We start from the raw sequence: 16,883 nt of genomic DNA on the forward strand, positions 1-16,883 counted from the left end.
GATGAGGCTGAACGGGACAGTGGGAGCTGGCTGGGTGCACTTGGAGCTCTCAGAAAGGAGGCTGAGATGAATTCTACTTATGGGGGAATGTGTGGTATAAAATTATGTTTTAAAACTACTTTCTTTCTCTCAGACAAGGTCTTGCTATGTTGCTCAGGCTGGCTTTGAACTCACAGTGCACCCTGAGCCAGTCTCCCAAGTATTGGGGATTACAGGTGCACACGATCCTTATGAATTTACCCTTTCAGAAAGCACTCTAGAGTAACTATCAAGAATTCAAGGTGGGGCTGGAGAGATGACTCAGAGGTTAGAGCACTGGCTGCTCTTTTAGAAGTCCTGAATTAAATTCCCAGCAACCACATGGTGGCTCACAAACATCTGTAATGAGATCTGGTGCCCTCTTCTGGCCTGCAGGGACACATACAGGCAGAACACTGTATACATAGTAAACAAATAAATCTTTAAAAAAGAAAAAAGAATTTAAAGGGGGTTGGGGCAGATGTGCACTTCCAGGGGACCCAAGTCTAGTTCCCAGCACCTAATTATCAGCTAATTCCAGGAGGCCCGATGCCCTCTTCTGGCTTCCGTCGGTACTGCATGAATGTAGTGCACAGATATACAAATAGGCAAAACACCCACACACATAAAATAAATTAAAAAAAAAGAATTTAAGCGTGTTTCCATTTATGGACTATATAATTCTATGTGGCCAGTAAGTTGGGTTTTTGGTGATGAAAGGAGATTTGTTCAAATTGTTTCAAGAAACACGGGAGGCTTTGCAGGTGAGGTAGCATCCCAGCCAGGGAAAGGCCCCAGCTGTGGAGCAGCTGTCCCAGGACGGCTCGCTTTCCCGGTGCCTTTACTTAAGGGCTCCGTTACACTCTTCTGGTCTCTGTTTCACTTAATTAAAAAAAAATTTTTTTTTTAAAAATTAAGTTTCCACATACCCAGTCTTCTGGCAAACCCAAGTCCAGATAAGGGGATCTTGATTGGCCAGGTTGGCTGCCCTTGGAGATCCTCCAATCAGCGGGGGCGGAGACCGCCCCGCCCCCAGCTGCTGGCCGCCGTTACCCTGGTACAGCAGTTACTTTTATGGACAAACATCCAGGACTGGCAAGCACTGTGATGGACATCGTTAAAAAGGGAATCTAAGAAAAAGATGGGGACCCAGAGGTGCTTTAAAATGCTCCTACAGTCCGCGCGCGCACGCACCTCCCCCCCATCCACAGCGACATGATGATAATTATGGGTTGTCTAAGTGTGCAGTGCAACAAGAAGCAGCGATTGGCATGAAGAGTATTGAAGAACACGGGGGATGCTAATAGACGTCGTTTGAAAAAAGATAGGCTATAAAACGATATACAACATGATCCGAATTTTCTGAGAAAAAAATTGCTCATACTGTGTTTAGTCTGTAAGGGAAAACCAATGGGCTGGCGGTGTGGTAGCTGCTGGTATCAAGATCTGAGAGTGGTCGGGGTAGGCCTGTAATCCCATATATACTGAGGCTGAGGCAGGAGGATGGGGCGGGAGTCCTGGGCCAGCATTTGTGACATTGTGAGACTCTGACTCAAAGCGATTTGCTCACAGCTTTCGGGCGTTACTTGATGCAAAGCTGCCTCCTTTTCACCAGGCGACTCGTTCAGAGCTCCCCCTCTCTTTGAACCCGGCCGGGGCGGCCTCGCTCCGCCCCTCGCCGGTCCCCGCTTCCTGACCCGAGGCCGCGCCCTCGCCACCGCCTTCCGCCCACATGGCTCCGCTGCGCTTCTCGGCCAACGTTTCCTGGCTGTTCCCGGAGCTCCCCGGGCTCCCCGAGCGGCTGCAGGCCGCGGGCCGTGCGGGCTTCGAGGCGGCCGAGGTGGCCTGGCCGTACGCCGAGCCGCCCGAGGCGCTGGCGAGCGCCGCCCGGGCCGTGGGGCTGCGGCTGGTGCTCATCAACACGCCGCGGGGTGCGCACCGGGGCGGGGAGCGGCAGGGCTCCGGCGAGCCATGCCCGTGCTGACGCTGGTTCTCTCCGCAGGAGACCAAGAGAAGGGGGAGATGGGGCTGGGGGCCGTCCCCGGGAGACAGGCGGCCTTCCGAGAGGGGCTGGAGCAGGCTGTGCTGTACGCCAAGGCTCTGGGATGCCCCAGGTACCCTGCCCTGCCCTCCCTTGACCGTGGGGCCGGGTCGACAGAAGCTCGGAGCGGAGACACCGCTGTGGGCTACCGTCTTTTGAGACAGCTTTTTGTATTTCTTCTGTTAGTGTCGTTCTGTATGCCATGTTTCCAGTCTCATCTCATACAGGGATCCCATGATGGGTGTTAGGGTCTGATGAGGGATTTTAACAAGGACGAGAAAGCTGGGAGCTGGGTGGGAGTGGGAGGCGGGCAGGGCGGGCACCTAACCCTGACTAGAAGAAAGCTGTTTGCAGATAGTGATGCAGGAACTGAATCTGGCAGGCCCACACATCCACTTTATAGGGAGAGCTACGCTATTCAGGCAAGGAGGCTGGCTGGGCCAGAGGAAGGTTGTGTCCAGTTGAGTTAATGGGGAGAGGGGTGGTGAACTGAGTTCCAAGGGTCTGAACGCCTGCAGGGCCTGCGGGAATTTGGATGTTGCTGAGATGAGGTGCTGTGCTGCAGTCTCAAAGTGGGATTAAGGGAACAGGAGTCAATCCCAGAGGTCAGTTAGTGCTGGGAAGCAACCAGTGGCAAGATCAGCAGTAGGGGCAGAAAGCATTTGGGAAGAGGTTAAGAGGTAAGGAGAAGAAGCAGTGTTAAGCAACATGGACTGTCTAGAAAGGGCAAGGGTCAGAATCACTTTTAAAAGGTGAGCCTCAGGGCTGGAGAGATGGCTCAGCAGTTAAGAGCACTTGTTGCTCTTGCAGAGGACCTGGGCTGGGTTGCCAGTACCCACATGGCAGCTCACAACCATCTGCAAATGCAGCAACAGTAATCCAGTAACACCTTCTGACCCCCAGGGGCACCAGGCACACACTGGTACACATAGACACCTGCAGGCAAAACACTCACACACAAATACATTTTTAAAATCTGAAGAAAAAAAAAAGCGAGCCTCAAGCATGCTTATGAGTTGAGCAGGAACAGGGACAGGAGAGGTTCAGAGTCCTCTCCTTTGATAGGCAGGGGCCCTGATGGCGACTTGCCGTGGGCTGACACACAAGTGTGGGAGGCTGCTGGGATGCCTGGGCATCATGCCTCAGATGGTCTGAACAGAAGATCTGGGGAGCTGGGGTGAGGCTGGCATAGTCCGAGGGCATCTAGAAGATGTGCAGGGGATTGAGGGCCTGAGCCCTCCCCACCACCTTCTCTACAGGATCCACCTGATGGCTGGCCGAGTGCCCCAGGGCGCTGACCGAGCTGCAGTCAAGGGTGAGATGGAAACAGTTTTTCTGGAGAACCTGAGGCATGCAGCTGGGGTTTTGGCTCAGGTAAGAGGTGGAAACACATAGCTGACGTGTTGGGGAGCGAGGGGGTACATAGTGGGGACAGTAGATGAGGGACAAAGCTGAGCAAGAGCACAGGTCAGAGGAACAGATGAGGTTGCTGACCAGTGACCGACTGGGACAGATGTGGGGGGGAACCCTGACGGCCTCCAACATGGTTCTAGGAGAACCTCGTGGGACTGCTGGAGCCCATTAACACCCGCATCACGGACCCCCAGTACTTCCTGGATACACCCCAGCAGGGTAGGACTCGAGTCCTACGCCACCTCCTCTCCCTCTTTAATTCACATGTTCCAAGGCCTCATGGCTTTCTCCCTGGCTTCCCCCACAGCGGCAGCCATCTTGCAGAAGGTTGGGAGACCAAATCTTCAATTGCAGATGGTGAGTGAAGATGGGTGCTTCTTCGGGTCACGTCTTCCAGTCTGGGGAGAACTGTGGAGGACACCCAAGGGTTCTGACTGGCGTTCTCTTCCCTAGGACGTATTCCACTGGCAGATCATGGATGGGAATCTGACAGGAAACATCAGGGAGTTCCTGCCCATTGTTGGTGAGGGCTCCCCTCCCAAGCTCCTCCCGGGCTGATGCTGTGTCTTGTGCTTGCTTCCCTTTCCACCCCTGTCCCATGTCTCTCCTCATCTGTCCCCAGGGCATGTGCAGGTGGCACAGGTCCCGGACCGAGGGGAGCCAGGCAGCTCTGGAGAGCTGGACTTTTCTTACCTGTTCCAGCTGCTAGAAGATGAAGGCTACCAAGGATTTGTGGGCTGCGAGTATCGGCCTCGAGGTGAGGCTTGGGGAAGGGGACATTGGAGGGGCGGAGGTTGGCAGGGGCTGTCCTTTCCCTTATGGGTTGAGATGGCATTGTCTCTCTTTTACTGCAGGAGACACGGTGGAGGGTCTGAGTTGGCTACGTTCATACTGGGACAGAAAGGGCCACCCACGGACTGGCCAGTAAGGTTCTACAGAGCACCTGGATGCTGCCCTGGGGCAGCGGACGAGTGTCCTGAGGCTCCTCTGAATTAAAGACACACTGAGTGTTTTCATATGTGTATATTACAGGGTGGGGGACACACAGTGTCTAATGCTTCAATGTCTCTGAGTTAATTCCCTCCTACGGAGAAGGGACACACAGCTCAAGCTCAGATCCTCCAGTTGGTGCCAGGGTTACTGTGGCTACAGAGAGCTTCTGAGCCTCCTTTTTATCTACAGACAGGAACCAAAGGTCCCGTGGGGGTGGGGAGGCAAACACTGGTGACAGACGCTTGAGAGGCAGGGCCAAGATTAGAACCAGTGTTGCAAGAGTAATGTCCAACAGTGATAGCCAAGTGGGAGCAAAGACCAGAGGGCCAAGGATGCAGGTGGCATACGGTGACAAACTGTGAGTCAGGTCACTAGCAGAGCTCTAAGGGGCCAGTGCCGCCAGTTCACCTGAGGCTCCCTGGGACTCCACCAGCTGGGCGGGAAGGAGGCCTCTTCTTCTGGATGGGCCCAGGGGCCTAAAGTGAGTCCAGGCTGTTCAGCAGCTGTGTTCGGGGAGGGCAGTCCCTGTTCCAGACCGTAGCAGCAGTTCCCCAGACACATTCAAATCCCTGGCGTCACTCTGTGTCTGAGGACTTGGGGTTCATAAGTGCCTCAAATGGGCAAGCTTATAGGTCCACAATTCAACCAATGAAGTCCGTGGTCCACTTTCTCAGAGGAGGCGGGTCCAGAGGGTGAAACAGGCGGTGTTGATGACAGACTCCAAGTGGTGGTAGGTGGAGACCAGCTGGGCCGGGGGGCTCTCGCTGTCCTGGGGCTGCACCGGGAAGGGCTCTCGGAAGACCACCGTCAGAGACTGTGGGGAGAAGGCAGGTGAGAGGGTGCGTGGGAAGGACAGAGAGCTGGCCGCAGGAGGGCGGCGGCCCACTCCGAAAAGGCTGAGGGGAGCACTGGGTACAGTCTCCAGGAAGTCCCTCGCCCTTTGTCCTCACCGTCTTTCCCAAGTGTGAGTCCAGAAACACTAACACAAAACAGTCAGTGAACTTCTGATTCAGCACAACCTGAAGCAACAGATAGAAGAGAAGAGGGAGTGAGGCCGGTCTCAGGCGCGTGGGTGTGCACCCTCCTGCAGGCCTTCTCACAGAGGCAGAGGGTGAGGCCTCCTTCTGTCACAGCTGATCCTATCTGTGAGCCTGGGTCACTCAGGATGGTGTTGCCACACTGGGCCTCAACCTGTCTGTCAGTGCCTTGTCACAGTCTTGTAGAGGACACGGCAGGGAGGCCAGTCAAGGAAGGGCAGTTCTAGACCTTGGCGTGACCCTCCAGTCAGTTCCGGGTCTCCTATCGCCTCCTGACGTCAGCTGCTCCCGAGCACTCAGCTCTGGATCTACCACTGCGTGATTTCTCCTGGGGCTTCCGTACCACCTACTAATCTCTCTTGATCCCAGATGCCCACATTCCTCACGGAGGAGACTCAGCCTGCCCCAAGAGCTCATCACCCTCCTCTGTCCCGCTCCAGCTCCAGCGCTCCCATCACTGGTACCCCCTGCCTCTTTGATGCCCTGCTGCAGCCTGGCTTCTCTGGCTGACCTGTGGTCGACCAGACACATCTTGTTCCGGGCTCACTCCTCCTCTCACTCGCGGTCTCCTACCCACTGTGCCCATCTCTACTCTAGTTTCCCACGCACATTCTCAGCTTCCTGTCCGTCACAGCTGTGCCTTCACGTCAGCGTGCACAGACCTGGGGATGGTGCTAAGACACAGACCCCAAGACAGTGGTGGAGGGCGAGCATCTGCCGAGTGCCACACTGGAGTAGACATCAACCCAGAGTCTTGTCCAGGATCTCAAGCCAAGGCATGGCACTTCCCAGCAATCATACATTCAGGCTCGCTACCCACTGCTCAAAGGCTTTACAGGCCGGCCATCAGTGTGGCCAAACTCCAGCAAGACATCAGTGTAAGGCAGAGTTTGTTTGGTAAGCTTGGGCTCCTGAATGGTTCTGTAGTGTCAAGTGGGGATTAATGCTGGTTTTCCTTTTAGAGTGGGGCCAATGGGACTCACCAGGTACTGGGTTCCCAAGTCTGGGCTCTGAAAATGGCGGCAGCTTTGGGGGAATCGGCTCAGGAGAACCTTGATGAGGCTCTGGTACCAGGAGACCGTCATAGACAGGAAGCAGTCCTGAGGGGGGCCACAACCCTGAGCCTACCACTCCAGAGTCACCCACGATGCGTCCCTCCCACCCAGCCACCTCGGGAGCCGCTGGAAGCAGTGCTGGCCCTCGTGGGGTCAGGTCTCTTACCAGCTGGGGGTCAATGTCCGCAATGGACTTGGCGTGAACTGCCTCCAGGAGCTCCTCCAGCTCTGCCAGGGCCAGGCGGCCCCCTAGCCTTAGCCGGTCAGGGCCTGGTGGCTCCAGCAAGAAGAGGCGCTTCCAGAGGGTATCCCGCCGGCAGTGCCCACCAGCCAACCTAACCAGCTGAGCCAGCCGTGCCCGGGCCATACCCACTTCTGTGGCCAGTGGTGGGAAGAGAGGAGCCGGCCCTGGGGCCAACATAATCCCTGATGCTTCCCCAGGGCTACCAACCAAGCTCCCAGGAGCCTCTGGCTCAGGAGGAAGCCTGGATGGTTTCCGGAATCTGCGCATGTCAGCAGTGAGTCTTGGGAAGAGTTCTCGTTGGCTGGTAAGCACCACGAAGAACTGAAGCCTGGGGAAGGGAAGGGGCACAAGAGTGGGAGAGTGTCACAGCAACAGACTTATGGGTAGGAGTAGAGGGCAATCTGAGAAATGGGTACATTCGCAGCAAGAGATCTGACCTCAGAACATGTCGCTCAGCTTCTCCTTGCTCCTCAAAGGGTGCAGCAGAGTGACAGACAAGCAGAGACACATCAAAGTCATCCTGATGGCGAAGTCCCTCAGAGTCCAGATAGGAGCCAGAGCTGTGTAGTTGGGGTGGGAGAGATGTCAACTCCGAGGCTCTGACGAAACCAGTCCCAAGCCTTATGCCCAAGAAAACATCCATCTTCCTACTCCAAGTATGGCCCCAACCTAGGCCTAGCAGGGGCATGTTGGAAGCTGCCTCCCAGCCTTACTTACCTGTGCCACGCTGACACCAGGGCATATTCGTTATGTTCTGGGCCGCCGGGCCGGGCCATTCGCAGTGGCTTCATGTGGTAAGAACTGGCGTGGTCGGCCACGTAGTTGTACAGTTGGTGGGCAGCAATGAGCGGGGTGGGCAGCTCCAGGGTCCCTGAGGGCAAGTTCCGGAAAAACGGACACAGTCTGGGCCAGGCAGTCTGGGCTGCTGGGCAGGGGACGGGAATACTAAGGTTCTGCTTCCCTGGCTTCCCTGGGGAGCTCCCAAGCTCCTGTGGAATGCTGTGGAGATGGGATCAAATGCCTAGAACAGAGGGCAGGGGAACACAGGATCGAGGGCCTTCGTTCTGGTATGAAACCAACCGTGAAACACTTAAGAGACAGCCAAAGACCGAAAGCATGCGCATGGTACACGGAAAATGAGCAATCCATGGTCTTAGCAGACCAGGCCTGGCCCTGTGGCAGTTTTATTTTAGCCTGACTGGCTTGCCCTTGGGCACTGACCTTGGTAAATGTGATTGCGGCCAAAGTGGGGTCCATCAGGGTGGTGGGCCAGGAAATGCTGCAGGAAGGTAGTGAGGTGGTATCCATGCCGCAGTGCCAGGTGGGCACCGAGCACGTGCTGGTGCACCAGGCGCAGGTGGAAGTCGTAGCTGAAGGAGTGCACGTGCATCAGGTCACGGACCTTGTCACACTCCTCCGTGAACAGCATGGACAGCTGTGGAGGAACAGCAGAGGTGGGCTGAGGGTGTGGGGATACAGGCCGCCCAATCCATCCTGGGCAGAGAGGAAGTTCGGCAGCGCTTCCTGTTGCTGTGGGAACTCCCTCGGCCAGCCAGGGTCTATGGGGAAGCCTCCCCTTCCACCTGGTGATACTGTGCGGTACCTCCCTGCTTCTATGGAACTGGGGCCACTTGGGCAGCTGAGTTGAGTCTGGCACCGAGTCAGCAATGAGCAGAGACTGGCTGACTGTCTCCTATGTATTTACCAGTGACCATTCGAAAATGCAGAGAGCATAGCCGGGCGTTGGTGGCGCACGCCTTTAATCCCAGCACTCGGGAGGCAGAGCCAGGCGGATCTCTGTGAGTTCGAGGCCAGCCTGGGCTACCAAGTGAGATCCAGGAAAGGCGCAAAGCTACACAGAGAAACCCTGTCTCGAAAAACCAAAAAAAAAAAAAAAAAGAAAATGCAGAGAGCAGACAGTCCCTTGCCTTCAAGCAGCCCACAGTCTAGAAGTTGGATGTGGGACAACAGACACTATGTGGACGGAATGAGTAATGACAAAGCGCCGGAAGATAAATACAGAAGATCAGGTGGAGGGCAGGGAAGGCCGGCTGTCCACCTATCGGAAAGCTTTCACCCGCCTTTCCCAAGGACAGGACACTCCTCTCTGCACTCCGTACCTACGTGCCCTCTGTCTGGAATGCCTGACACTGAGCATAACTCCTGCTCTTCACAGCAAGGCTTCCTCCGGACACCCGGAGCCAGGCCAGGGTAGGCCGCCTCCTCTGAGTCTGTGTGACTAGCTGGCTGAATGGGCTGATGGCGGAAGGAAGACAGGGCAGAGGCGGGAGGAAGACAGGGAAGAGGCGGGAGGAAGGAAGAAGCCCTTCCTGACGGAGCGCTCCACACCAGTGTTAACAACAGGGTGCGCTGCTGGATCGGCGGACTCCATCTGGCCACCCTTGGGAGCATTAACAGAAAAGCAAACCAACACCTGAGGAGCCAGACTCGCTGTATGGCCTGGGTAACCAGTCTCTCTAGGCTTCAGCGTCCTGACCTAACTTGGAGATAATGCACAGATCCCAGTCAGGGGCCGTGTGATGAGCCGAAACAGACAAGGGTGAGCTCAGTGTACAGAAACCAGATTTCAACAAGTCTGCCACTGACGAGCTGTGCGCCCACGACAAAAGTTCTCAATTTCTGTGGCCTCCAGGCTCACCACCTGCCTAGGAGTAAACTACTTCTTTTCTCTCCTACACGGAGTGGGCAGTTACCGAACACGGCATCCTAAGGCAGTCTAGACACTTGTGCAGGCTCACTCTTCCCTGCCGCCCGGCCTGGGAGTCCTAGCACTTGGGAGGTGGAGATGGGAGGGTAAGGAGTACAGAGTGAGCCCGGGGCAGCCTGGGCTATGTTAGACCTTTCTCAAAAACAAAACCCAAACAAAAGGGAAGGAGGGATAGAGAGACCCAGGCAACTCTGGAAATCAGGTAATAGGTAGGCAGAGGAAGCTGGAAAGAAGCCCTCCAATCCCAAAGGAAAGTGAGTGAGGACCTGTCTGACCACAGTTCCCTTTTGAGCACTGTGGTCCAGGTAGGTTCCTGCACAGGAGGCCACTATGCCTTTCTAGCTTATCTTATCCTGTGACCTACTGTGACCACGTATTTATGCTCAAGGTTCAAAGCAAAGGTGACCATCTACGGCTGGGTCTGAGTCACCCAGGTATGGGGCTTCCCCACATTGGAGAGGAGGTGGTTCTGACTGCACTGGGTCCCACTAGATCCGACTCTTCCAGAGGTACGTGTGAACTTACCACGAGGTATAGGCCCTGTTGTGACATTTCTGGCAACCTGAAGAGCCAAACCAAGCAAGCCAGGGCTTCAGGTTGCTGACCTCACTTGCTCCTTGACTAACTCTGCACACTCCTGATTGCTTGCCTCTCCAGGGTACCAAGGGCCTGCCTTGAGCCAGACTGACAGGACATAAGTAACAACAATCAAGTGCCAGTCTTGGTGTGTTGGTGACTTCGCTGGCTATGCCAACTGTCCCCGGTTTGCAGCAGACCAGGTCTTGCATGGCACTGACTGGTGTGCCACATCATACACTGTGCTGGCACGGGGCAGGACCATCTCTGTGGTCCTGAGGGCCTCTGAAACCTTTGTGCTACCGCTGAATGCAGCTTTGGATTTGCCAGGGTCAGACAGAATGGCCCAGGCAGCAATGGTCCATCACCAGGCTATGATGCCCACTACTTGGGGCATGAACCATAGTGCCCACCATACGCTGGTGTGGCAACGAGTGTACCTGAGCTCTCTGTCATATCACTCCATATTACTCTGTTCCCATCACATACCTGAGAGTTGACAGCCTGTCCCATTGGTATTCGGGAACATTCCAGAGCAAACTGTTTGACACAGAAGTAACAGCCCTGAAGAGAGGGTGAGATGAGGTGAGGGGTATGAGAGGAAGGTAGCGCTCTTCCCACTCAGTGCTCCCATTCTTACCTGGAATGTCAGCTCCATGAGGATGATGCCCCCAGGCAGTGCCCGCTGCAGGTGGTAGGTGGTGACTAGGCTGCCCGTGCTCTGGAGAAAGGAAAAGGGGACATGTGCTGGGGGCCCACCAGTCTCGAACCAACACCGCAGAGTCCTTTAGGTTTCTGGCTTTAGTACTGATAGTCTGGGGTCAGCCAATCAGTACATTAGTCTGGGTCACTGACTTTGGGTTTAGATGGGGACAAAACTCACGCCATTGCTGCTTTCACCATCATGTGACAATAAGTTACCTTAGGGCTCCCTTCAGTCTTGGCCTTAGGGCAGGAGAAGGAGCCTCGGCCCTCTGTTCCAAGGATAGCCATAGCCCGAAGCCGGCTGGTGCTGCAGAGAAGGAAGAGACGAGAGGCTGACTGAAGTGGGCCAGGGGCTGAAGGTGCTGGCACCAGGCCATTTCACATGGACTTCTTTTACAGGTCTGAGGAAGAAGAGCTCGCTCAGAGTTCTCCAGTAAGCATGGCTGGGGCTAGCTAGCATCCAGGTCCAAACTACAGGGCAGCTGCTGCTGTCTGGCCAGTAAGCTGTGTTCAGGGTGGGTGTAGGCAGCAGTAGACCAAACATCTTTGTTACCTGGGAGAGAGGTCTGCAGAGGGGAAGGAGAAGATGAGGCATGTCTGAAATCTGATCAGGAGATGCTGCATGCCCTGAGGACAGTTCAAAGCAGTCTTCTTCTAACTGGGGAATGGCAGCCCCATTGTTCTTGTTCTTTAAATTTTTCTCACTTATGTGTCTGTGTGTATCTGTCTGAGTGTATGTGACATGTCTGCACCTGCTTGTGAAGGCCAGAAGAGGGCATCGGATCCCCCGGAGCTGGAGTTACAGGTGGTTGTGAGTTGTCTGATGTGGTGCTGGGAACTGAACCCGGGTCCTGTGGAAGGCAACAAGAACTCCAGCCACCGTGCCATCTCTCCAGCCCCTTCTAGTCCTCAACTCAGAACCAAAGGGGATGAGAAGCAGGGAAGGACTCTGAAAAGCCTGAACGAGCAGGTGAGCCCCACCTGTTGCATGAAGGAGCTGAAATGCCAGGCTCGTGCTGGTAGGTGGGGTAAAAAGAGTGCCAATGCTTGAAGAAAGGGAAGGGGGACACATGATAGGGGACCACCAGCCTCGAACCAATGTGCGGGGGATTTCTGTAGGTTCCTGACCTTAATGATGCCATCTGGGACCATTAACTCAGTACACTCAGAACACTGGCAGTTCAGTTTCTATCTACCACCTGCAGTGGGTACTGCTCGGGGTATCTTCACCATGGAAGTGGCTTTCTGACAGAAGAAATGTTCCATTTAATCCTCAAGGAAGTGCTATTAGACTTGACATCACTAAAACTGGTGAGAAAGGAATGCTTGACTTTAAATGCCGTTCTAGAAACAGTTTTCTAAAAATTAGCTTCAATGGCCACATGAAAGCAAGACAGGTCACTCAGTAAGCTCCATCAGGATCCTAACGCTTGCTGTGTCTGCTCAAACCGCCATGGTCTGATCTGAATACCAGCTGAATGTGTGTGGTCAATGTTTCTGTCAGCACTCAAGAACATCGCCTCATTAAGTTGGACCAAGCACCCTTGAATGGATTATCAACGGTCTACACAGCAAAAAGAGGTCATGCTAATCTTTACACACACACACACACACACACACACACACACACACACACACGTAATTAAAATAAAAAATACAGGCTCTGAATTTGGCCTAAGACAAGAAAGGTTGTTACAGAATTGACAAGCTTAGGGTTGATGCATGATGTGAGAGAGAACCAGCTTCTTCCAGGACTCTGGCTGTCAGTACTAGCCAGAGTTGAGCATGGCTAAGAACAGGCCATGGTGAGGGGTACAAACAGGACCAGCGCAGAGTGCCTTGGTGAAAACGGACCAAGGTGAAGAGGGTAACATGAAGACCAAGACAGGAGTCAACAAGACCCAGATTCAAAAGCCTAGAGGGAGCCGGGCAGTGGTGGCGCACGCCTTTAATCCCAGCACTCGGGAGGCAGAGGCAGGCGGATCTCTGTGAGTTCGAGGCCAGCCTGGGCTACCAAGTGAGTTCCAGGAAAGGCACAAAGCTACACGGAGAAACCCTGTCTCGAAAAACAAAAAAAAAAAAAAAAAAAAAAAAAGTCTAGAGGGTATGTGAGATCTGCATGTGTGGCTGTATGCAGACATAGGACAAATGAGCTGTGGGTGGGCACAGCTTGGTGAGAACGTACAGTCTGTGCGTGTGCGTGTGAATTCTACAAACTGTAGGGCATGCAGGAGGGCCACATGAAACATGTCTAAGGCCTTCATATGTGTGTGCCAGTGTGGTGAGCTAAGATGAACATGTACTATGCCTGAGCTGTCAAAGCAGGGGCCCTAGGAAGCAAGCAAGGCTGTGGGGCCTCACTCGTGGTGGGTAAGTGGTTAGGGAAGGAGGACCAGATTCACCTGCGGGTAGGTGATGGGGGCCGAAGGGGTACCAGCACAAAGCCGATGCTCTGTAGATACTGCACATACTGCTGCAGGAAGGTCAAGCTCAGCTCCTTCAGCCATGGCTCCTCTCGGGCTACCGGAGGAGGCACATCCGAGGATTCGCAACTTGTGGGAACCTCTCGACCTCCAGATCCTGACTCAGGGCGATGTCGCCGCTGCAGGAGTGGAAATTAAGGCTCTTATTTATGGACAACGCTGCAGGGGTGAAGTGCCGGCCACTGTTGGGGACGGGTCTCTGAGGAGAAAGCTAAGGCTTACCTGCCCCTCAGAGGGTGCGGAAGTCTCTGGGGGTCCATGCAGCCAGGAAGCTGGGTCGAAGAGCAGAGCTGTCGCACAGTAATGGACCAAGCGGGATGTCTGCTTCAGGGTCTCCAGCTCCCCAGCCTGGGGATACAGGGCAGTAAGCGGGGGGCGGGGGGGGGGGGTGGCCAAGGGAGAGCCAGAGGTCTTCGTGGAGGCAGTGGCTACTCACACTGATGGGCATGCTGGCTGGCGCAGAACGCTGCTGCCAAGTTACAAAGAGGTTCTCCATCTTCATCTGGCGCTCCAGCTCTGGGGATGGAGGGCATCAGTAGAAGCCTTTGCAGCTGACCTCCTCTGCCTTCCAATCTCCCCAGAATTTTCCTTCCCCATGCCTGGCCCCCAGCCTGGCCCCCACTCCTCACCTTTCCGCTCTACCATCTTGATCTCTAAGAACTGCTGCCCATGGTAAGTGACAGGGTCTGGAGGTCTGGGCACAGGACCAACTGTGGAGCTGGGGCGAGCAGCTGTGATGTCCCTTAGGGCTTCATCAAAGGGAAATGTATCCAAGGGAAGGGGACCCCCACCACGAGAGGACCCACTCAGCCGGCCCTGTTCGCGACTCAGTGGAGGGCTTGCATTCCGGATGAGGGTCTCCACCTCCATGGTCGGCAGCAAGAAGGGGTTTGGCTCCTGAGAGGGATGGACGATCACATCCGGCTCAAGCCCTTTTGACCTTGAACCTTTCCTCCCACATCATGGCTTCCTCTTCTACCATCTCTGTCCCTGGTCTGTCCCCCTTTCCCGGCTTCCTTGAACCGGCCACTCAGTGGCCAGACCTGGCAGTGGGAGCTAGGCAGTAGGTACCTTTCCGTCTCGCACAGGAAAGTCCAACTGGCCGCAGTGATGGAAGAGCCCGAGCTTCTGGCTGAGCAGGCAGAAGATGAGGTGGGCTCGTGCATTCTGCCACTGTACGAGGCGGATCAGAGCTCGGCCCAGCGCTGCACCCAGGTCTGGAGCCCAGTTGTAAGTCAGCAGCTGTAGCTAGAGACGGGGTCAGGGTCAGTGAGGTCAGAACTCCTGCCCCCCACCCCAGCCCGTGAGCACACACTTACCTTCTTGTCTGTGACCTCGAGCAGCAAGAGCCTCTGCCGGGGAGCACTTCGCCCCGAGCTCCCATCTCCCCCTGACTCAAAGCGCTGCACAGCTTTGGCAGCTACGGGGAGGGAGGAGCACAATGCGGGGCTGTGGGCAGACCCCCATCCCACCCTCCTCCTGCAGGGCCGGCGACTACCCAGCAGACACTGGAGCCCACCACCTCCTCACCCCCACCCTCACCCTGCTGGGTTGGTCTCCTCCACTGTGCGAAGTTCCTTCCTAGAAGAAGCAGGTGCCGCTCCGCTGCTGGGCGGGGGGCTGGGCCCAGCTGCCCCGGGGAACAAGGGCTGAAGACCCCTGGCTCGGAACCTCTGCTGGGAGGAAGGAGTGGGTAAGAGGAAACCACTCCTTGGTCCTATTCCCCGGCCCGCCTCGCACCCACCTCTCAGGGCCCAGGCCCTCCTGGGTTGGCTTACTGTAGTTGCCAGCTTTTAGGGCTCTGGGGAAGGCCATCTCAATCCTACCAGAGCTCAAACTCACAATTGCTGCTCAAAGACACGGACACTGGTATCTCCAGCCATGGAGAGGACTAGAGAGGTGAACTCTGACAAGATGGATGGAAGGAGGAACCGGGACACCATGTGGGTGGAGCTTCTGGACACTGAGGCACAACCTGGAAGACAGAAGTCACTGCAGGCCTGCAGGGTGGAAAGCAGGTCAAGGGTGAGGAAAGGGGGGGGGGGCGCTGGGCCTCACCGATCTGAACCATAAATCCCATCCAGCGCTGGACCACACGAGAAAACACAGGGTGCAGGGTCCCCGCCTCGCCCTCCTCCAGCTGTGCTGTCCGGCGTCTAAAGACAGAGTAGAGTTACAATGCCACACTCAGTGTGCCAAGTGTACTCACACGGCACCGAGTGCCACTCAGGGACTTTACACCCGGGTATGTCCTAACACCACACCACACATACCTCACGATACCACACCACACCACACACACCACACCACACCACACCACACTCACCACACCACACCACACCACACACCACACCACACACCACACCACACCACACACACCACACCACACCACACCACACCACACTCACCACACCATACCACACCACACTCACCACACCACACCACACACACCACACCACACCACACACACCACACCACACTCACCACACCACACCACACACACCACACCACACCATACCACACCACACCACACACACCACACCACACCACACACAGCACACCATACCACACCACACCACACACCACACTCACCACACCACACCACACTCACCACACCACACCACACCACACTCATCACACCCATACCACACCACACACCACACTCACCACACCACATCACACCACACACACCACACTCACCACACCCATACCTTTGTCTCTGGGCTCCGGAATCTGGGCCTGGTGCCCGCTCAGATCCACCTGGAGTCCGAACGTTCTCAGTTTTATGACGTCTCCGACCCCGAGTATCTTCTGGCCGATCCAGGACAATATCATCAGTTGTTTTTGGGGATCCCAGATCTCCACCTTCTGTTTTACTCTAGCAACAATGCAGGGAATGAGGACGGGCCGTTAGGAAGAGGAGAGGGGAGAGGGAAGCCCTGTGGGGAGGGGTCAGAGGCCCGATGGCTCAGTCCTGGGGTAACTAAGCAGCCCTGGGCAGGTTACTTCACTTCCTGCTCTCATCTCCCTGTGGGTGAAGGTGCCATGGCTCACAGGGCTCCCACCTGGAAACAGGAAGGCAGCTGCTAAGCTGGACTCTCTAGCAAGGAGAGCTTGCCATGTGCAAACTCCTATCCAAAGGACAGAGCAGCTTCATCTCAAAAGACAAGCGACAAGGGCTGCACAGGAAGAGGGTCGGGGCACCTAGGAGGCAGGCAGGCAGAAGCCAGCTTCACACTTCCTTCATTACCAGCATATCCCAGAAGCTCCGGCGGCCAGCTTTGCTGGGCGGAGTCACAGGCTCCCCGGAGACAGGGGTAGAGGGAGAGGGACCGGCTCGGCAGGCAGGGCTCTTAGTGTCCACCGATCCGCTCCTAAGACTTCCTGTGGACACCAAACGTCGCAGGCTCCCATCACTGATTCCCGTTATGGAAAAGCTTACCCTAGCCTGGCATGAGTGTCTCAACACCTACTCTACCGGTGAGCATATGACACCAATGGTGTGTGCTGCACATGCTTGCGAGACGAGTTCCTGAGGACATCTCCCTCCTCAGGGGTGTGTTGGGGGGGTGCAGCTGAACGTATACACT

The 16,883-nt window shown here is 55.5% G+C and overlaps 2 protein-coding genes across 6 annotated transcripts in view; one reads left to right on the plus strand and one right to left on the minus strand.

The window, feature by feature from the left end:
- Window positions 1–1,691: 1,691 nt before the first annotated feature.
- Hyi (hydroxypyruvate isomerase (putative)) lies at window positions 1,692–4,488 on the plus strand. Its single transcript, XM_028893164.1, has 8 exons — window positions 1,692–1,949; window positions 2,021–2,132; window positions 3,319–3,433; window positions 3,613–3,691; window positions 3,780–3,829; window positions 3,926–3,995; window positions 4,095–4,229; window positions 4,327–4,488. The coding sequence occupies exons 1-8, from the start codon at window positions 1,751–1,753 to the stop codon at window positions 4,398–4,400; spliced, it is 834 nt and encodes a 277-aa protein (XP_028748997.1). The 5' UTR covers window positions 1,692–1,750; the 3' UTR covers window positions 4,401–4,488.
- Window positions 4,481–16,883, minus strand: part of Szt2 (SZT2 subunit of KICSTOR complex) — a 47,311-nt gene continuing 34,908 nt past the window's right edge. The window contains exons 52-72 of one of the 5 annotated variants that reach the window (XM_028893162.2): window positions 16,544–16,677; window positions 16,005–16,171; window positions 15,352–15,449; window positions 15,136–15,268; window positions 14,836–14,969; window positions 14,613–14,713; window positions 14,365–14,541; window positions 13,923–14,190; window positions 13,730–13,809; window positions 13,516–13,641; window positions 13,213–13,412; window positions 11,027–11,117; window positions 10,746–10,826; window positions 10,595–10,669; window positions 8,023–8,236; window positions 7,519–7,672; window positions 7,239–7,361; window positions 6,724–7,129; window positions 6,486–6,602; window positions 5,416–5,484; window positions 4,481–5,279 (exon numbers count right to left, since the gene is read on the minus strand). In XM_028893162.2, the coding sequence (XP_028748995.1) occupies window positions 5,136–5,279; window positions 5,416–5,484; window positions 6,486–6,602; window positions 6,724–7,129; window positions 7,239–7,361; window positions 7,519–7,672; window positions 8,023–8,236; window positions 10,595–10,669; window positions 10,746–10,826; window positions 11,027–11,117; window positions 13,213–13,412; window positions 13,516–13,641; window positions 13,730–13,809; window positions 13,923–14,190; window positions 14,365–14,541; window positions 14,613–14,713; window positions 14,836–14,969; window positions 15,136–15,268; window positions 15,352–15,449; window positions 16,005–16,171; window positions 16,544–16,677 (3,092 nt within the window). In that variant the 3' untranslated portion in view covers window positions 4,481–5,135. The other 4 variants (XM_028893163.2, XM_037202876.1, XM_037202877.1 and 1 more) reach the window with 4 other exon arrangements.

Source organism: Peromyscus leucopus, chromosome 2, assembly GCF_004664715.2.
Source record: "Peromyscus leucopus breed LL Stock chromosome 2, UCI_PerLeu_2.1, whole genome shotgun sequence".
NCBI classification, from domain to species: Eukaryota; Metazoa; Chordata; class Mammalia; order Rodentia; family Cricetidae; genus Peromyscus; species Peromyscus leucopus.